This window comes from Remersonia thermophila, chromosome 5 (assembly GCF_042764415.1).
Source record: "Remersonia thermophila strain ATCC 22073 chromosome 5, whole genome shotgun sequence".
Lineage (NCBI taxonomy): Eukaryota > Fungi > Ascomycota > Sordariomycetes > Sordariales > Chaetomiaceae > Remersonia > Remersonia thermophila.
In genome coordinates, this window is record NC_092221.1 from 1,002,957 (window position 1) to 1,023,355 (window position 20,399).

The 20,399-nt window shown below is 61.8% G+C and overlaps 4 protein-coding genes across 4 annotated transcripts; 1 reads left to right on the plus strand and 3 right to left on the minus strand.

Annotated features, from left to right (window-relative positions):
• Positions 1–242: 242 nt before the first annotated feature.
• On the minus strand, positions 243–2,131 carry VTJ83DRAFT_5499 (uncharacterized protein; the record flags this gene model as incomplete). Its single annotated transcript, XM_071012105.1, has 3 exons — positions 243–801; positions 888–1,460; positions 1,524–2,131. The coding sequence occupies 3 exons, from the start codon at positions 2,129–2,131 to the stop codon at positions 243–245; spliced, it is 1,740 nt and encodes a 579-aa protein (XP_070864874.1).
• Positions 2,132–6,239: 4,108 nt separating this feature from the next.
• VTJ83DRAFT_5500 (uncharacterized protein) lies at positions 6,240–11,379 on the plus strand (the record flags this gene model as incomplete). The annotated part of the gene is made up of 4 exons (XM_071012108.1): positions 6,240–6,251; positions 6,319–6,786; positions 6,861–6,911; positions 6,997–11,379. 4 exons carry the CDS (start codon positions 6,240–6,242, stop codon positions 11,377–11,379), a joined length of 4,914 nt encoding a protein of 1,637 aa, XP_070864875.1.
• Positions 11,380–12,138: 759 nt separating this feature from the next.
• Positions 12,139–15,616, minus strand: VTJ83DRAFT_5501 (uncharacterized protein; the record flags this gene model as incomplete). The annotated part of the gene is made up of 2 exons (XM_071012109.1): positions 12,139–14,334; positions 14,399–15,616. The coding sequence occupies 2 exons, from the start codon at positions 15,614–15,616 to the stop codon at positions 12,139–12,141; spliced, it is 3,414 nt and encodes a 1,137-aa protein (XP_070864876.1).
• A 2,303-nt stretch (positions 15,617–17,919) lies between these two features.
• Positions 17,920–19,916, minus strand: VTJ83DRAFT_5502 (uncharacterized protein; the record flags this gene model as incomplete). The annotated part of the gene is made up of 2 exons (XM_071012110.1): positions 17,920–18,700; positions 18,826–19,916. The coding sequence occupies 2 exons, from the start codon at positions 19,914–19,916 to the stop codon at positions 17,920–17,922; spliced, it is 1,872 nt and encodes a 623-aa protein (XP_070864877.1).
• Between the last annotated feature and the right edge of the window lie 483 nt (positions 19,917–20,399).

The window sequence follows — 20,399 nt, forward strand, 5'->3', positions numbered from 1 at the left end:
CGAAAGCGGGATTACCGTCTCTGGTCATCGGGCACGATGTGGCCCTTCGTCGTGACTTCTTATGCATGACGAATACATGCCGTTGCTTCGCCGGGGCGTCAACAAGCGCCCAACCTTGAACGCCGTAAGAGTTCCAAGTACCTCCTAGCCAACACCAAAAGCGTCGCCAAAACCCAAGCTTCCTCGTTTCCTCCCCGGCTCTATCTTCTCCGTCTTTGGACACGAAGGTGTTTCAAAAGAATCTACCCCAAAGAAGCCAACGCCACGGCCGCCCCCCTCAACGAGCTCTCCCGTGCTTCAACAAGCTTTATCCTCTTCCTCCTCTTTCCGCTGTCCTCATCCTTGTCCCTCGCTCCGTCGATCTCTTTCTCGGCCGGGGGTACAGCCCCAGCCGCAGCCTCGGCCTCGGCCTCGGATACCAACTCATCCACAAAGTCCTGCAACCACGCCCGATACCCAGGATAGTTCTCCACAACGGACCCGTTGAAAGCAACGGTGGTGGTGCCGCGGCGGGTGAGGTTCAGCTCTTCCTGTGCAGCGGCGACGAGGCGCGCGTCTGGGGAGGATTGTGACGACGTGGATGTTGACGATCCCAGGTCGGCGATCAAGCTGCGCTCGGCGTCGGCCTTGAGCTCCCACAGCGCAGCCACGGACGCGGCGATGAGAGAGGCGGAGCGGCGGGCGATGAGGGAGGCCAGGGTGCGGAGGAAGCGCATGTCGGCGACGGTGGGGGTGTAGGAGGGGAAAGGGTGGCGGGCGGTGAAGGTGGCGAGGGCGGCGGTGAGGGTTGGGGTGGTGTCCCTGTTGTTTAGGAAGAACGACCGCTGTGAGCACGGGGCGCATGGGTCTCCAACGGAAAGGAGGGGGAGAAGGGAGAGCAGACCTACCCTTCGATAATGCCAAGGGTTTCTGTGTCAAGAGCATACGGCGTCATCAGCGACGGCGGGACGACGCCTCCGAAGACGCCCGTCCCGGGGATGGCTTCCAGAAGGACCAGCCGGCAGACCTCTCCGAGGTAATACCCGCTGACGAGGTACTCGAGGGGTTGGAGCTCTGGTCGCGGATGCGCATCCTTCAGCAGCTTATCCCACCGAGCAAGCGGCAGGATCCCGTGGCCAAACATTCCCAGCTCCGTGTCCACGATCACATGGCTCGCCTGTTCGTACCAGCTGTCCGGGCGGGTGCCAAACTTGGGCGCGGCAATGGCGGCCACGGGCAGGTGGGCGGCCATGTTGACCCCCGTGCCGAGGATGAGGCTGAAGCGGGTCGAGGGGTCGCCGTAGGCCTCGGAGAGCAGCGCGGCGCTCGAGTCGTTGACGATGGCGGCCAGCTCGACGTGCACGCCCTGTTTCCGGCACGCGGTTTGGATGATGCCGCCGAGGTCCTCGCCCACGAGGCCCTCGTTGGCAAGAAAGCCTTTCCCCATGGCGCCGAGCTTTCCGCCACGGGACGACGTCTGCCTGGGTACGATTAGCGGGGTCCACGCGCTACAACACGGCCAGGGCAAGCCGGCAGAGACGTACTCGATGGGGAAGCTCCAGGCGAGCCCGACCAGGAGCGGGTGTTCAGGATCGTGCTCGCGAGCGTCGTCCTCGGACAAGGCCTGCCGTATTCTCTCGGCCATCCAGTCGAAGAAGGCTTCTCCGCGCAGGTTCCGGACATGATGGTCGATTTTGAACGAGTCCATGCGGATGACGCGGCTCTCGGGGGCGGTCGGCCCGCTGCCTATCAGTTCCACCAGGGCCACGCGCAGGGTCGATCCGCCAACGTCGAGGGCAAGGAAGCGGCCCGACTCCCGGCCGGCGGGAAGCCGGGAGATGTACGAAGGCAGCATGCATTCGGGATTGGAGCGCAGGCGTTCCCGGAACTGGCTCTTGAGCTTTTGCGACAGCTGCCTCAGCCCGCCGCCCTGGATGTGACCCAGGAGAAGGTGCTCTGCCTCGGCGAGAAAGTCGGCGATGGGGTCCGTGCCGTGCTTGGTGGATGGGCCATCTTGAGACCAAACGGCGCTGACAGGCTCGCTGGGCCGGAAGGCCAGCCATGACCGGAGCAGAGACCGGCCACGCATTAGATATCGGAGTACGGCGGCGAGAACGGCTTGTAGAGACTTCAGAGGAGCCTGGGGCGGCATGGCAACATGACACAAAGAAAGGGAGAGAGAAACAGAGAGGAGAAAAGAAGAGAGACAGAGAGAGAGATAGAAAGAGAGACGGAGCGGTCGAGAAGGCAGTGGACAGGGGGCGGGCGGTCTTTAGGTCACTCCAGGGCGGATGGCAGGGAGGCAACCGTTTGCAAAGGGATGCACATTCCTGCCAATACGAGGGGCGTTCGGACAGGGCGGAAAATCCCCCAAAGCAGCCGAGGGAGACTCTAGTACGGACTTGGATCAGATGCGGTGCTTTGCCGTATCCTCAAAGGTCAGGCTAATAGATTGTCTGGAGTATGTCGGGCCGCGGGTTCCAACGTACTGCGTAGACAGGACCAGCCCCGTCTCGGTACGTCCGGTCCCCTACCTACCCCCCCCCCCCCCGGTTGGCCTTGTCGCGCTCGACCTGAAGGCTGCGATGGCACGCTGGCACGCACGCGCCAAGGAGACACCCACTACCGAAGCGTAGGCGGGAAGGCCAAGGGGGAAAATAAGAAAGAAGGTGAGAAAAAAAAAAAACGAACGCCGTCGGAGACCGGGGGGCGTGCAGGAGCGGGAGGCGCGCGGGTACTCCGTCTTGGGCAGGTAGGTACTTAGTAAGTGCCGGACGAAATGACCTGTGTGAAGTTGCAGTGCGTGTCGGGCGGTAGGACGGCACTGCAGGGGGAGCTTGTTAAGGCGAGGGCGCGCGGAATCGCCATTGACCGCTCGTACGGACACTGGCAAATGCTTCTGAGACAGGACTCGGTGCGGCGGGAGATTGACACAAGATCCAGGGGCCTCTATGTTGGCCAATGGCTGGGTTCGGGCTCGGTGTAACACGATGCGCGGCCCAGGGCGGCGGCGGTTGATGGATGCCGGGAGTTGGGAGAACAGGCCCGGGCACAGGTGCTTGTTCGTATGCGTACTGCGTACTGCGTACTGCGTACTGCGTATAGTATGCGGCGGATGTGGCCCTGATCTCAACCTCCAAGACGGCTTCTCGCTCCACCAGGCAGCCTTACCGACCGACAGGAGGCTCGGGTTCCTGGCGAGGGAGAAGCGAAGCCAACGTCCGGACGAAGAGGTACCTGGTCCTCGTCTTCTCGGAGCCGTGCTGGAGACCCAAACGAACAGAATGTCGCAAGCCTAGGGTCGGAAAGCGCCGATGCATCTTCCTCCTCCCCCTCCTCCTCCTTCTCCTCCTTCTCTCCTCCCTCCACATGCCTCACCCAGTGAGGCCCGAGACGTAACGTTGCGCTTGTCAATTGCAACTTGCGAGGGCGGTTTGCTGGGATTAGACCCGGCTCCACTGGGCTCCGCTTTGGGGGGGGGGAAGAGAACCGATCGGCTCGGCGCAGCTGGGCTGGATCCATGTGGGGCCGGTCAACGTTCCATGGGTCGGGCCCTGCGGAACTGTGGATCCCTCCACGTCTGGGCATTGGAGAAGGGCGCACGGGCCATACACAACTGCAGACAGAGAAGAGACCATCGTCAACATCTGTTGAGGGATCTTGGAAGTGTTGCGGATCGAAGCATCCAGGCATATCCCAGGCACCAGACACGTGGTAACCAGCAATGTGGTGAAAATCTTGAAAAAGAAGAAAAAAAAAAGAAAAGAGAAAAAAACCAGTGTGTTTGTAGGATATTATGACCTTGTATTTTCCAAGATTTCAAACCCATCTACTACGTAGGTCGGAGAGGGGACGAGATGGACACGAGACGAGGAGAGGCCGGGTAACAGGGCGGGCGGCGGATCCTTTCCTGTTGAGGTCATTCCTGTTTAGCGATAACCAGTGTTCAAGGGAGGCGCCCCTTGTGTTCCTGTGAATGCTGTGTACATACAGAGATGGCAGCCTGCAGCTACCTTCCCCCGGTTCCCGTCTTCAACCTTCCATGTCCCGATCGACGGAACGTAGCAACGGCCCACGGGGTGGGAATCCTCCATCGGGAAAACCTCCATGTATAGTACTGCGTACTGCGTACTGTGTACACTTTCGCTGTGCATGGGTTCCTCCGCATCCGGCCAGGTACCAAGGTGTCACCCATCACCTCTCCTCGCTCATCGCCTTGCCCCCCCCCAACGACGTTACGACGTTACCCATGGCCATTGAGAGCGTGCGGTCCATGTTGGCTTCGGGATGGCGACCAGACAACACGACATTGTCTAGAACAGCCCGGTTGGTTCGATGGCTCGATTGCCTATTCTGGCTGGGCGGTGAGGTCGGCTTTGAGACGCTGCAGCTTCGCGCCAACGCAAGACGCGCCACGGAGCGATTGGCCACCTACTGCGTATCCCACCCTTCCGCCGGCTCCTTGGCGGACATGCTCGCGCCATTCATCAAAAGCCGCGTGCCCCCGTGGCGTCCGTGGCAAGCCTCGGGCCCGCGAAACCACCTTGTCCGCCTCGAGGATACGGCAGCTGAAATGCGGAAAAGTGTCCAGCCTCGTTGGGGCTGGGCTGCAATTTGGTTGGACAAGGAAAATGCATCGCTCCATGGCCATGCATCAGTGCTGGGTAGGCATTCTTGTCATCACCCGGCAGTGGCTCAGCTTCCCATTCGCAGGCCGCTGGATGCATCATGTCGCTTGCCCATCACGGGGCCTCCAGCAGGTCGACAGCCTCAAACCCCGAGCCTGTTGCAACTGCCGCAAGCCATCTGGTAACCTGCCCGGGAATGAAATGGCTAGATAGGTACATATTAATCAAACCGCCAACACCGGGTGCTGGAACTGGAACTCGACAGTGATGTCGCTGGGCCAGGGGGTAACCACGCTATTGCGCAGTGCAGGCGGTGGTGTCTACCTCCCGGTCCTCCCTACGTACCTACCCACGCAGTAGGTACCTTGACTTGCTGTGGTCATTATAGTAGCTGCCCTGACGCCATCTTGTAGCCGCTAACCCAAGGATAGATTCTTGCCAATGTCCGCGGGACCGGATGGCTCCTTGTGGTTATGGTGCTCCTTGAATGACCACAAATTCGACCTTGATCCGCAGCAGGATCCCTTCAAGAATGAAGATGGGCATGATAGCCATCATGGGGCCGCGAACCCGATCGACGCCGGAATTCATTGTTGAATCAAAGGCATCCTCGGTCCGTCCTATTCCTGGGTTCAAACATCCCCTAAGTGGAAAAATCGCATTTGAAAAGGGAATGCGTGTCTAGCATGGTGCTCGTTCTCGCTATTCAATGAAAAAGAAGAAGAATAATGAACAACAGCTTCTGACCACTCTGATCCGCCCTATGCACCCCGAGTCGGGGCTCATCACACAAGAAATGCATACGCTGCAGAGCGGAATGAACGTGTTGATAATTATGGTAGTATCACGGTATGGGTTGCTAATTATGTGGCCAAGGTAATACATGAGATAGGGAGATGGGGACCTGAAGAAACCCTGCTTCTGCTCCAGCAACTGGACCCTTCTCGCACACCATCATGCCCGCTCCGTGGGATGGGTTTGCCATCGCCACAAGCAGGATCAGTGTTGCAGCCGTAAGCAGACAAGACTAGACGGACAAGACTAGACGGACAAGACAAGACAGACCTCAGATGTTAGACAGAACGGCTAAACAAAAGTTTCTTTTTTTTTTCTCCTCTTATTGCCTCCTCGTATGGTTGAATCGACCCTTCTTTTGTTTTCAGCGCCTCTCCCACCCTCCTGCCATCTTTCCAAGGGCTAGCGAGCAGTTGACGATGGCCCAGGCCGGCCGACACCAGCTGTGATGGTTCTCGAATTGCTTCTGACAGGCTACGAACTCAACGCAGATAGGTGGTCATCCCCAGCAGGTTGCAGCCCGACCCGGACTTTCTTGCGCTCCTATTGACTGGTTTGGAGGTCGGGGTCAGCCCCATCCCCCGCTCAGTCCCTGAGCCCAAAGATTTATCCCCCTGGTCCGCTGGCGATGACATGAATAATCACCCCACCTCCTCTCCGCGGCGCGTCCGCATAGATCCGTTGCCCGCACGCCCAGCCCGGCTTATCCTCCCTGCCCCAGTGGAAGCTGAATTCACAAACTCAACCTCCCTGAACGGTCATGCGACTCCTTGGACACATTTGCTGCAGAGATAACATGTGATTTTGACTGTTCCCGGGGGTGTTGAGCCGGACAAAATGCGGCGTTGGGTGAGTGGTGAAGGTTGCAAACCCTTGGGCGCTGGCCATCTCTGTTTTAACCATGAGACGTAAACAGCGCGATCGGTTGAAAAAGCTGGGTATCAGAGACAGGTCGGCGGGCCCTGAAGTCCCTACCAGCCTGGCATCGCGTCCAGCAACGTCCCCCGGTGCTGCTGTCCAGGTCGAGCAGAACACAGCGGCCAAGCCGGCTAGGGATGCCACGGACCTTGCCAACAATGACGCCTTCGGGCCGATGGGTCTGACGCTTTTGCATGCTCCCCAAGACGAGCCACGCATCGACTTTGTCTTTGTCCACGGCCTCGGCGGTGGCTCAAGGAAGACATGGAGCAAGACAAGCTCCCTCGACCATTTCTGGCCCCAGCAATGGCTTCCGTCGGAGCCGGCTTTTGCCAGGGTGCGTATACACACATATGGCTACGGCTCCGACTGGACCAAGTGGAAAGCCGACGTGTGTGACGTTCATGACTTTGGAAAAGGCCTCCTGGCCGAGCTCTGGGCCTCGCCGGCGCTCAATCAGACCCAGGTAAACCCCAGCACTCGGCGCGTGGTATCCCATCCTAGTACCCCTTGGGCTTACCATTTGGCTTTTTTGATAAGACGCCGCTGGTATTTGTTGGCCATAGCATGGGCGGACTGGTGATCAAGAAGGTGCATGGTTCATATATTTACCTATTCATTAGAGAGCACCCATTGATAGAGACTGTGCAACGATCCTGCTGACACCGCCAACAAGGCGTATCTTCTTGCCAGAGAAGATCCCACGTTTCAGTCAATCGCCGACCGCTTTCACACCATCTATTTCCTGGCCACGCCTCATCGTGGCTCCGACAAAGCTCAACTGCTAAAGATCCTGACGAGCCTCCTAGGGCCCTCACACAGCTACATCGCGGACCTGGAGCCCGGATCGTCGCTGGTCAAGACCATCAATGACAGCTTTCGGCACCACGCCCATAGGCTCCGCCTTGTTTCCTTTTACGAGACAGAAAAGATGTCGGCAGCAGGCCTCTTCAACACCCTGATCGTTGACCCCAACTCGGCGACTCTGGGGTACAACAACGAGCAACCCATCCCAATGGCCGCCGACCATCGCTCGATTTGCAAGTTTGATTCCAAACATGATAACAACTACCGACTCCTCCGCAACTGCTTCATCATGACGATCCAGGACATCGAAAAGTCTGCTGACCAGAACAAGGAGCGGGAGCGGCTAGGGCGGCTCAAAGCTCTCAGGGAGTATTTGTTCGTCTCGGAAGCCCATGAAGACGACTTGGAGTTCGTTTGTGACTCTCGAGCCCCAGGAACGTGCGAGTGGTTTACCTCTAGCGATCGCTTCGCGGAGTGGAAGAAGCCTGCGCCCGGCGGCCCGGCCATATTCTGGTTGTGTGGACAGCCTGGCGGAGGCAAGTCGGTGCTCGCCGGCCAGATCATCGAGGCCCTGCAAAAGGACACAAGGCGGTGCAGCTATTTCTTCTTCAAGGCGGGCGACAAATCCAAGGCCGAGCTGGGCGGCTTGCTTCGTTCGTTTGCCTATCAGATGGCGGTGCTTGATCCAAAGGTCCTGCGCAAGCTTTGGGACATGTGCCAGGACGGCGTTCACATCGACAAGGACAATGCGCGAAGCTTGTGGCGCAGGCTCTTCGGGTCCGAGTCCGAGCCCGAGTCCGGAATCCTATCCGCCACGAGCTCGTCCACGCCGCATTATTGGGTAATCGATGGGATTGACGAATGCGCCAACGACACTGCAACCTTGCTGTTTTGGTTGGCAAAGCTGGCCAACGTATCGGCCTTGAAAGTCCTCATCACCGGCCGGGAGTCCCCGAGGCTCGACCAGCTCCTTCAAGAGTCGCGCGTCCAAGAGGGACGGACCGTCTGCCAGCATCTCGCCCCGTCCGATACCCTTGCCGACAGGAGGGCTTTCATTCGCTCCAAGATGTCCCGCATGGGATCGCGGGCCATCACGGACGAAGAAGGCTGGGCCGCGCTCGAGCAAAAGGTCCTTGACAAGTCCGACGGCAGCTTCCTGTGGTCGCGACTCGTCCTGGAGAAGCTGGCCTCGGCACACGGAAAAGGGGAGGTCGGCAACATGCTCCAGAACATGCCGGACGATATGGAAGACCTGTATCAGGGGATCCTGGAATCCATGTCCCACGCATCCATCAACCAACGGCTTCCCAAGGCTGTCCTCTCGTGGGTGACCTGCGCCGTTCGACCCCTCACCACGGACGAGCTCAGCCAGGCTCTGTCCTTGGATATCAACGACACCTTTCCCGACCTTCGGGGCAGCATCTCCGCGGTCTGCGGACAGCTGGTTCGAGTGGACAACGGCGGAGCGGTCCACATGATCCACGAAACGGCCAGAGAGTTTCTTCTCAAGGAAGGCGTGCCGTCCGAATTCGCCGTCGACAGCGTCGCGGCGCACACTCGGATGGCCTCTGCGTGCCTCGCCGCTCTCCTCGGCAACGAGATGAGACCGCCGAGGAATCGTCGGCGGCAGAGCGCGCCGCGCAAGCTATCTCCCTTGTGCGCGTATGCATGCGAGGCCTTCTCGGACCATCTTGCTCTCTCGGATCCCGGCAGCGTCGATCTTCGTCTCAAGCTGGCCAAATTCCTCGAGGCAAATATCTTGACGTGGATCGAGATGGTCGCACGGACGCGAGACCTCAGCCCCCTGATGCGAGCCTCGGGAAACCTAAGGAGGTATGCGGTCGCTGCCTCGGCCGCCTCGGGGACATCATGGACCGAGGAACTCGAGCGGGTGCAAAGCTGGGCGAACGATCTTGCGCGATTCACATCCATGTTTGGCAAGGCCCTCATCGCATCGCCCTCGGCCATCCACTGGGTCTTGGCGCCATCGTGCCCCAGGGACACGGCCATTTACAAGACGGCGACCCGAGACGGATCGTTGCTATCCATCCATGGGTCCTGTGACCCTCGCTGGGACGATGGCGTGGCTACCCTCCACGCCCCGAACAGTCCCACAGCCATGTGCTACGGCGAGGACTTCTTCGCCATCGCCATCTATAAAAGCGACATCACCGTATACCACTCGGCATCCTGTCAGGAATACATGACGCTCAAGCACCCGGAGGACGAGGTGTTCCATTTGGGGATCCACGACGAGCGGAAACTTGTGGTGTCCGCGGGCCTCAGGTTCCTCGAGATTTGGGACCTGCGAACTGGAAACGAGGTCCACCGCTTTGCTCTGACCCAGATCCTCCGATGCATCGCCTTTGATGGGGACACGCTCCTCGCCGTCACGAAGCAGCGCAACATCCTGGCCTGGGACGTGGCCAAGGGGACGGCCTCAAAAGATCGCCCGGTGCACACTTCAACCGGCGAAGCGGACGGTTCGGCATCCGGAGCGGCCGCTGACCATCATTTCTATCTCGCGTCCATCTCCGTCGGTCACCAGATGGTGGCCGCCGCTTGCTCTTCCCTGCCCCATGTTGTGCTGTGGGATATGAAGGATGACTGCATCTACGGCATGCGTGGCACGGGCATTACCGCGGGCTTGCGGGACGGCCGCGATGGCCACATCAAAACCCTTCTGCTGAATCCCAACGGAGACATTCGAAGGCTCGTTGTCGGCCACGACGGCATGCTCACGTTGTTGGACCCCTTCACCGACCAGATCGTAGCCTCCCGAGGCTCCTTCGGGGACGTTGACGGCGCGTATCCCTCCAGGTGTTTGGCCTCCAGCCCCGACGGCAAGATTCTCGCTTCTAGCCATATGGGGGTGGTCGACCTGTACGATTTCGAAACGTTGCGTTTCATCTGCCGCGTGGGTGTCGACCGAGGCGACCGTCAATTTGTGATGGATCGGCTCGCCTTCAGCCCTGGCAGCCTACGATTCATCGGCGTCGAGACGGACAAGTGCGTCGTCTGGGAGCCGGCCGCATTGCGCAACTACCTGGCCAGCCGCCAATCGGCCACCGCCGTTCCGGAGACTCCCCGGCACGGCGGAACGGGGATGGAGAGCCGTTCGGCGAGCATAACGGCCTTGGTGGTCCTCCCCGGGGCGGAATTTGCCCTCTGCGGCAAGGCCGACGGCACGATTGCGATCTACGACCTGAGCACGGGGCGGGAGCTGCGAACCCTCTGCAGGTGCCCCCCCAGCCTTGAGAAAGGGAGCCCCGTGCTTGCGATGGCATGGTGGGAGCACGGTCGCATCCTCCTCGGCGCCACTCGGCCCGGCGCTGTGACGGCCTGGCGAGTAGAGATGGCTTCGGCCAACAACGGCCAAGACGTTGCTGCGAGCATGCTGTTCGAAGCCGCCTTGGAGCCGCAGAGCTACGGCACCCTCGGGTACATGCACATCCACCAGCCGTCGGGCAAGTTTGTGGTTTCGTCGCAAGCCCAGCACTACCACTGCTGCGACATCGGCACCCAGCGGCAAGAAGCCGTCATCGGGCCCGATCTCCTGGACGCGTGGGCCCCGATGGCATGGGCCGACCATCCAACGTCTCCCGACCACCTGATCTCCTACGACACGTTCGCCGCCCGCATCCTTTCCGTTCACGACTGGTCGCTCACGGCGGTCGTGGACCTCGACCTCGTCGGCCCCGACACCCTCAGGGACGCCAAGATGCTGTACCCCTGCCTCGGCGGCAGCAGGATGGCGGTGGAGTTCGAAACGGAGCATTCTTCCAAGCCCTGCATGGCCCTGGTGGACTCGTCCCTTCTCTTGCTCTCCGACCCGGAGGCGGCGGCCGCGCAAGAAGCCGGAGAGCAAGACGGGAAGGGCTCCCCCCCTTCTCCGCCCCTGGCCCTGGCGCACTTCCGGCCGCCGCGCGGGGTCGAGCGCGTCCTCGGCGTGATCGGCAACCGGGTCGTGTTTCTCGACCAAGACTCGTGGGTGTGCTCGGCGGAGCTGTTTTCGTCGTCGGGCACCGCCCCGGAATCCTACCTGCGGCACTTGTTTCTGTCCCGCCCCTGGCTCTCGGAGAACATCTCGACGGCCCACTTTGGGGTGTTCAACCGAGGGCAGCAGGCAGCCGGCGCCGGGATCGTGTTTGCAAGGGACGATCGGCTGGCGGTGGTCAAGAACGGGTTGGAGTTTGAGGAGCTTGCGGCTTGCAAAGAGCCGCTTTGGCGGTCCCAGGTGGATGATGATTAGTAACGCAATCTGGCGCCTCGCTCATGCAACGCGCAGCAGAGAAGTTTGGATTCTCTGGCTACCGGCAGGCATACTCTCAGTACCATGGGACAAGAGTTTTGAAATAAAAGCCATCTTCGGCATGATGATAGCGGCCTGGAGTATCCCCCCCCCCCCCCCCCCCTCCCCCTGATGTGCTCCCCCAGACTCAGACTGCCAGCGACGTATCATTATACTGCGTAATAGCTTGATGGACCTGGTGGGTTGTACTTTGTTGGCCGACTAGTTATTTGACTGCGGCCAATCAGAACAACGAGCTATCCAAAGGAGGAAAAAAGGGACTTGGCACACATCATGTGACGCTAAGACGGCGACAATCCAATCCTAGGCGCCAACTTTTGCATGTCAACCATTCAAATGATGGCATTTCTGTTTGTATTGGCCTTGTTTGACTCGTGTGCCGGTGGATTCAAGAAGCGACGAGTGTGTTGTTTGGGTGCCCGTGGTCTGAGAGAAGGGGTGTTGACGGAGATTTGTTGTTGCTTTTCCCTTGGCAGATGGTACGCTCTTTGGTATCCGACAAGCAGTCCACATACAGAGAAGAGACATGTCGTAGCTTGAGCCGGGAGGACTAAAAGAATTTCTATATGCTCAACGCCGCGATGCATACCAGACGCAGCACGGCCACAATTTCTCTGGGGCATCTCGCAAGAGAAAAACAAGAGAACGAAGCAGAGTTTTTCAAGGTCGTGACCGCCAAGGAGAAACAAGCCAAAGCAATCAACACCCGCCCCCACCCTCTCCATCATCTACGCACTCATCATCCATGCTGCAATACCCCAAATCCACCTCCATCCCCATGACGCTCTTGGTCACGGCCAGGCACTTGTCCACCACCCCCTGCCTCAGCCCCCTATCCAGCCCGCCGCAGGGGCTCCCGCCGTCGCTGCCGACCCATATCCTCAGGCTCCCCGCCAACGCCTCCAGCGATGCCGTGCACTGCTCGCGCGCCACGGCGTGCCGGTCGAGGTGCTCCATCAGCTGGAACGCAGCGACGCACCCGAGCAGCGACATGCCGCGGTCGACGGCGCCTCCCGCGGCGGCCGCCGACGAGGCAAGCTTGATGGCCAGGTAGGCTTGGCGCGGCGGCGCCTCGTGCTTGCGCAGGTGGGCGATGCCCATGGCGCAGCGGAGGGCCATGACGGCGTCCGGGTCGGGGGACGGGCCGGAGCCCATGAGGGAGGGCGCGGCGCGGCCGTAACGGGGGTTCTTGTCGAGGGCGGTGGCCGCCGGGCCGAGGGCGTGCATGGCGGTGGCGATGTGGGAGCCGCGCTTGCCGTCGACGAGGACGGCGCGGGCCACGAGGGCGCGGATCTGGGCGTTGGAGCCGATCGGCGCGAGGCGGATGGCGAGGGCGATGCCGTCGGAGACGTCGGGGCGGGGCCGGGGGCGGGCGAGGCTGGCGGCCAGGGCGTGGTGAAGGACGAGGCTCGAATACCATGCCGAGACCGCGTCCATGGGGGAGCGCACGGCGGCGTCTTCGACGACGGGGTCCATGCCGTCAATCTTGTCGGCGACGTTGTCGGTGGTGGGCAGGTTCCACGCGAGGTTGTGGGCGCGCTGGACGATCGTATCCGTCAAAACCTCGTCGCAGTCCTGTTCGAGGAGGGCGGCGAGGTGGTCTGGGAGGGCATCCTCGGCCGCAGCGCCGCTGCCCTCGGGGAGAGACTTGAGGATCCGGTTCAGCCGCCTCGCCTCGTTCCACTGCGACCGAGCCAGCTTGGCGGCGGCCCAATCGGCGGCCCAAGCCAGCCCGTTGAGCCGCCAGAGCAACACGCGGATGTGCAACGCCCGGAGCATCAAGCGGAGGGGCGTATCCGGGAGGGTGCCCGACGCGATCAAGGTCAGCGTGAGACGGCCCTTGTTGATCTCGACGTCGCCTCCGGCCAGCTGCGCGTCCAGGGCGATGGACCAGGCCTTGACCCTGGCCGCCTCTTCCTCCTCGGTGAATCCGGCGAGCGAGAGGTAGCCGTGGCTGCCGACCGCGTTTTGCAGCGCGCACTTGAACGCCTGGCCCAGCAAGGCGAACGCCTCGAGCAAGACGTTGTTGCGCGGGACCCACACCGTCTGGATGGCCGTGAGCCACGCCTGCCGCCTGACGTGGATGGGAGAGGCGAGAGAGGGAACGGCCTTGACGACGGCAGCGGCGGTCTTGGGCTTCTTGGGCGGCTGGAAGAAGGACGGGTCGATGAGGGTCGAAACGACCAGCCACATGAGAAGCCCGAGGAGCGAAACGAGGCGCAGCTTCGCGATGACGTCGAGCGCCGAAATGTAGTACCCGCCGACGCTGACGTGCGTGGACCGGACAAAGGTCGAGACGAGATCGAAGGCGGGAAGGAAGGCCAGGCCGCGGCCGTCGGTCGTCTCGCTGCTGGGCTCCTTCTCGACGAGGGCTTCCATCAGCATCAGGCCGGCCAGCGAGCCCACCATCAGCTTGCCGAGGTAAGGGTTCCATCCCCGGGCCTGCGCGGCCGCCTGCTGCTGCTGCTGCTGGATCTGCTGCTGCCGCAGCATGGCCGGGGTCGGGATGAAGTGCTGGCCCGGAACCGGGTACGGCCGACCGGCGTTCAGCTGCTGGGCCTCGAGGATGCGCTTCATGTCGTCGGGGATGGGAATCATGCCCTGCGGGTCCGGCGGCCGCGGCGCTCCCGGCGGGGGCACCGCCGCTGCCGCCGCCGCCGCTGCCGCCGCCATCTGCGGGGTCATGAAGGGGTTGACGTCCTGGGGGAACTGCATGGGCGTCGGGGGCGCTTGCTGGAGCGGGTTCGGCATGTTGGGCAGGGGGCCGGGGATGGCGCCGGCCATGAACAGCTTTTCGAAGGCGCTGATCCTCGCCATCATGTTCTTGTTCTCCTCGATCAGCCGGTTGTTCCGCTTCTCGAGATGTCGAATGTACTCGGTGGCTTTGCTGAGGACCTGGTCATGATTCCTTGTCAGATGGAAAAACGCCCAGCAGAAGAAGCGCGATGCGGCATCTTACCGTGGCCTTGTTCAGCTTGTGCGCGGGCGTCAGGCCGTGAAGCTCTTCGCGGTCCTCGGTGGTGTCCTCTCCGCGCGCGCTTTTGCACATGATCCGGAGGGACGGCACGCTGTCTCGCAAGGCTGCTATCTTCTCGTTGAGGTTGTTCCTGTACCGCTTCTCGATCATGTTGTGGGCCGTCTTCTTGACGGGCTGCTCGTCGTCGTCGTCATCTTCGTCCTCGTCGTCGTCGGCCGACGACTTGCGTTTCCTCGTGTTGGTCTTGGACGGCTCGGTGGTGTCGGGCGACGACAGGGCGGTCTTGTCCTGCCCGCTCGCGGCCGAGTCCGGGCTGGCGGCGGCGCTCTTGGGGGAGGGGCACTGGAGGGCGTTGGCGGGCATGGCGACGATCTTGAGCTTTTCTCGCTGGGCAGGCGTAAGGGAAGGGCGGCGCTGGCCGGTCGGGGTCGGGGTCGGGGTCGGGGTCGGGTTTGCGTCGGACCCAAGGGCCGGGATCACGGCAGCATCGCCCGAGGTGGTGATGGGTGCGAGGGTCGGGTCGTGCGGAGGGGCGACGGTGACCTGGGGGATGATGTGGCGTTGTTGCTGTGCTTGTGCGTGTGCTTGTGCGTGTGCTTGTGCTTGTGCTTGTGCGTGTGCTTGTGCCTGGGCCTGTTGTTGCTGTCGTTGGAGTTGGAGGTGCTGCAGTTGCTGCAGCTGCTGCAGCCGGAGCTGTTGTTGTTGCTGCTGCTGCTGCTGCTGCTGCTGCTGCTGTTGCTGCTGTTGCTGTTGCTGCTGCATCTGCTGGTGTTGGGCAGCTTGGTTCAGGTTGAGGGTGAGCTCCCACGTCTGCTGAGGCCCGGGACCGAATGGGGTTGCGCCGTTGATGGGGGAGTCATAAGGGGGGGTGGTGTCCGGGAAGATCCAGGGCTGAGCGGCGACCGGGTTGTAAAAGGCAGGCTGCGGTTGGGAGGGTGCGGCGAGAGCCGGGGATGGGAGGGACTCAGACGCTGGCCCACCCAGGGCCGGAGCGTCGCCCGCGGTACCTGCAGAGGAGCCCGGCGCAGCACCAGGCGAGGCGAGCGAGGGCTCGGAACTGCCGAACCCGCTCTCGATCCCACCCCCCGAAAAGCTGTTGCCTCCGTCCCCTCCCAAGGCGCCTCCGCCCAGGTCGAACCCGTCTATGCCCCCGTCCAGGCCCCCGAAGAGGCCCGGAGTGTTAGCGTCGAGGCCGGCCATGTCGTCGACGGCTCCGGTTCACCTCGTCGTGGTGATGACCATGCGGGTCCCGGGGCCTGGACTGCCGTGCCCTGGCCTTCCCTGCCCTGCGGCGGGATGAAGGGAAGGGGGAGCGGGGGAAGAGGGGGGGGGGGGGGGTGTACGACTGTCTCTAGGGGGGGGGGGGGGGGAGGGATGATCGGAGTCGAGCCGAGCAGCGTGCGTTTCTGCTGCTCCCTGTGCGCGTTTCTGGTCTCCCTGTCTCTCTCTCTCTCGCGATGGGCTGAGAGAAGGCGGGCGGAGACGGCAAGCGAGAGCAACGGACCAATTGCGTGGGGGGGGCGTCTGGGTGAAGGGTAGTATCGGGACGATCTCCTTAGTGAAGCTCTCTGCGGAACGCAAAGCGCAGTCGCCGGGAATGCTGGTGCGGATTGGCGGCGCTCGTGAGGTTCGGGGATGATGGAGTTTTCGAGTGGGAGCAGGAGAAATGAGGTGATGAGTGGAACGATTTGAGCGAGAATCGTACGACGGCACCGCGGACGGACCCGACCTGCAGAGTGGGTCCTGGCCTTGGCAGGCGGAGAGTGGAGCCAAGACTTGACAGGTTGACAGGTGCCCGGCAGGGTTGGTCGAGATGGAGTCGGGGGTCCTGGCGTATCATTACGCAGTCCAGCACCTACTATACACAGTAACGACACACTATTAGTTGGTGAATAGTGATTTGCACTCGCTGTACGCAGTAATGCTGGTTCTCTTTTTTCGTTTAGTTATTTCCTTTCCTTTTTTTCTTTTTCTTCCTCTCTTCCTTTATTTCATCCCCGGAGAAAGTTATTCCTCACTTTGTGCTCGTCAACATCATACATACATAGTTACATACCACAGTACATACACACACACACACACACACACACACACACACACACACACAGAGAGAGAGAGAGACATCTGTGGTGATGATGATGATGATGGATTATTATTGAGAATCTCAGTTGACAAGAGGAGGGAACTCCACCTACATACACTCCTGCTGTATCACACGTCTTTTTATTTCCCTTTTTTTTCCTTGATCTTTTGCTTTTTCCCCCGTAGCGTATCCAGCCTTGCACAGCGGAGGGCAAGCCCAAGACCTAACTAGGGAGAAGGGCAAGACACGCCACGCCTCCCGTCCTCAGCTGTCTCCTCGACACGAGCCTATAGTATACTAAGAACCCCGAGGCTCCGTTCAAAATAGGGAGAGGGTCTCATCGCACCACGGTCCCCCGCCATGCTCGACAAAGCGAGACCACCGGTAGGGCTGAAGACCACGTATACCTAGTACGCGACAAGCTCGACGTTTCTCCTGCAACGGATCCATGTGCCTTGCCCGGACCGGACCTGGCTCCGGCGCAGGGTCCCGACGGCCTGGGATTCGGCCACCCCCCGCGTACATTCGCATGTTTAGTATACACAGTAGTACACAGCAGCTACACATGTCACATGCAAGTCGGCGGTGCCGCCTCGCAGCCACGTCGTCGTCGACGGCAACCGTCTCATTGCGTGCCCGGGCAACACGCAGCGCGGCGCAGGATTGCGATGGCTGCAGAGACCTTGCGTATACGTCACGTGCACGGCAAGGACGCCGCGATAGATGCCCCTGGAGTGTCCATCCGTCGAAGCTTGAGTCTGCCGACTGACGACGAGCATGGTGTGTGATGGGGGACGGAGGGATGGAAGGCAAACCCATACCGACCGACCCTGGTCTTCTTCCAGCAGCGAGCCATATCTCAGCTTGGTCACGGAGGCGCTTCCTCTCTTACTCGCGATCACGCACACACGCTCGGCATGAACGCTTCGCATAAGTCCAAAATGTTTGTTGTCATTGCTCATCAAGGCATGTCCGATTACCCTCCATCCATGCCCGCCGACACGAGGTGTACCTACGCGTACGTACACGTACCCCGTGGACCCCTATGCAACCGCTCCCACGTGCATATGTGTCTGGCTCTCCCCCCTCCAACATCATGCTTCAATTACCTACCAAGCTCTGCTGCTCTTCCCCTGCAGAAAGGGTCGACAGCTCCAACTCCCACGCAGAAAGAGAAGACCAGCCAAGGCTCAACCACTGGAAAACTAAGGTATGAAGACAAAAGAAGTAAAAAGAAGAAGAAAAGAAGGAGAAAAAATAAGGAGGAACTTTGTCAAGAAGACCAAGCCAAAGAAGAAGAGAACAGAAAAAAAAAAATGATAACAACGCGAACGTGGATCTCCACAACCCCCCTGTCCATCTCCCTCCCATCCAACAAACATGATAACAACCCAGGCAAGGCAAGAGACACGAGAGGGGACTACCAAACCTCCTCGGTGCTCTTGACCATCTCGACGATCGGCGTCCTCGGCTCCATGCGCTTCATCCTCTTGCGGTCCTCCTTGGTCACCACCGTCGGCGTGATGGGCACCACCGGCGAGAAGGGCTGGTACGGGGTGTAGGGCATGGGGGCGCCGGTCCAGGGGCTCCGCAGGCCGCCCGTGGGCAGGCCGCCCGTGGTGGGCCCGCCGGGCGACAGGGGGCCCCGCGTAAACACCGTCTGCTTGACCGTCGTCGTCGTCGTCGCCGCCGCCGCCGCCGCGAAGCCCGTCCCGGAGGGCGAGGTGGGCGGCTCGAAGGCGCGGAAGGGCAGGACGCCGCCCTCGCGGACCGCGCTGGGGGCGTTGCCCGTCGGGGTGCCCGCGGGCCGGCCGAGGGAGGTGGTGCTCGCGTTGGCGTTGGCGTTGGCGTTAGCGGCGCCGGCGAGGGCCTGGTTCGGGTTCGGGGCGGGCAGGTCGTGGGCGCCGGCGTTGCTGCCGCCGCGGCCGCCGGCCATGCCCGGGAGCGCGCTCGGGTCCACCTCGGGGAACCGGAACGACGCCTGCTGCGGGCGCGGCGACGCCGGCAGCGAGTCGACGCTCACGCTGGGGAACCGCGTCACGCTCGGCCTCGGCGACGAGGGCAGCCCGGCGCCGCCGCTCACGAGGTGGCTGGTCGACCGCTCCGAGACGGCCGAGTACGGCTCCGGGGCGTCGCCCGTCGTGCTGGGCGTCGCGGACGACGCCTCGCGCGAGTGCGAGTAGCGCGGGCGGTCGTCGAAGCTTTCCCTTTCCCTTTCGCGCTCCCGCTCGCGCTCGCGCTGGCGCTGCTCGCGCCGCGTGGTCCGCGGGGGTTCCCGAGGGCGGCGTCGATGCGGGAGTCGATGCTCTGGCTGCCGTTGGGCGACATGTCGGGCGTCGGCAGCTGCTGGTAGCTCGCCGAGCCGCCCGGCCCGGCCCGGCAGTAGGCCAGGTCGGCGGCGCTGGAGCCCGGCGCCGCCCGGGGCGAGGCCAGCGGCGCGTGGTAGTGCCGCGGGGTCATGGCGCTCAGCTCCTGATCCTCCGGGTGCCCGCCGCGCGGGAACGTGCCCGACATCGGGGTCAGGATGGGCGACGAGATGCTCATGGCGGACGACTTGCTCTTCTTGGGCGACTTGAGGAACGAGAACATGGAGGAGCCGCGCGACTGCGGCCGGTCGTCGGCGCCGTGGAGGTTGAGGCTCGAGGGCTTGTGCTTTTCCTTCTTGAGGGTCGGCTGGGCCGGGCTCTGGGGCGCGTGGTGGACGGAGCGCAGCGAGGGGGAGGCGACGGGCGGCTGGTACGCCCTGCCCTCGAGCTTGGCCTGCTCCGCCTCCATGACGTGCTTGTACATTTCCTCGAGCTGCTGCTGCGCCATGGCTTTGTCGCGGTGGACGACGGTCTGGTCGACCGAGAGATCGATGCCGGCCGCGAGGATGGTGGAGGTGGGGGACCGGCCGGAGAGGACCGAATGCTGCGACTTGGCGGGGCTGAGGGGCGCGGCGGCAGGGTAGGAGAAGTTGCGCGCGCCGGCGGGGGTCGGCGGGATCTGGAGCGAGAGCTTCTGGAACTCCTGGAGCTGCCGTTGGTACTCCTCCTCGGACTGGAGCTGGAACGGCTGGGGGAAAGGGTTGAAGCCGAAGTAGACGTTGTCTTGCTCGGGCGGCTTGTCTCGGTTCTTGAGGTGCTCACGTCGTTTCTTGGAGAGGGCGAGGAGGATGACGGCGACGAGGAGCAAGGAAAGGGCGTAGGCCCCGGCGATGCCACCAAGCTGGGCCGGGAGGATGGAGCGGTCGCGGGTCGTACCGGCGGAGAGCGGCGGGCCTTCTTCGGCGGACTTGATGGATGTGTCGAGCAATGGCGACCTGCGCGGCAGGAATCCGGTCCCAGGAGCGGCAAAACACAAAGAGGGCCACGATGAGGCGGCAGAGAAGAGAAGGATCAAGACCGAGTTATAAGAGGATGACACACCCGTCTTCATGGTTGGTCAAGGGAGGGAAGAGCGGGGAGGGGAAGCTCCGGGGGGGCGGGGGGAGGTAGGGGGTTTGGGCCGGGACCCGGATGAAACAAATCCTTTGCGTCCTCGGAGATGTAGCGGGAGGAGGAGGAGGAGAAGAAAGAAGAAGAGGAGGAGGAGGAGGAGGGGGTATGCCGTACACCGTAAGGGGTGATGAGAAGGTCAAGGATGGTTGAGCAATTCCTCCATGCCGAAACGCGGCTGTGATTGGGATAAGCACGCAGCAAATTACGTCGACGACACACGAGACGGCAAATCGGGGACAGCAGGAGGCTCAACACTGCGTGTCACCGGGTCCGACTGGGTATATAGCGGCTGTTGAGACACAGGAACGCAGCGCCCATGTCGGAGGCACGCCGCGTCGAGGGGAACGTCGGGTCGGCATTGGCGCCGCGGGCCATGAGGCGGCCTGGAGCTTCCATTGGCCGGACGGCGGCGAGCGTCACA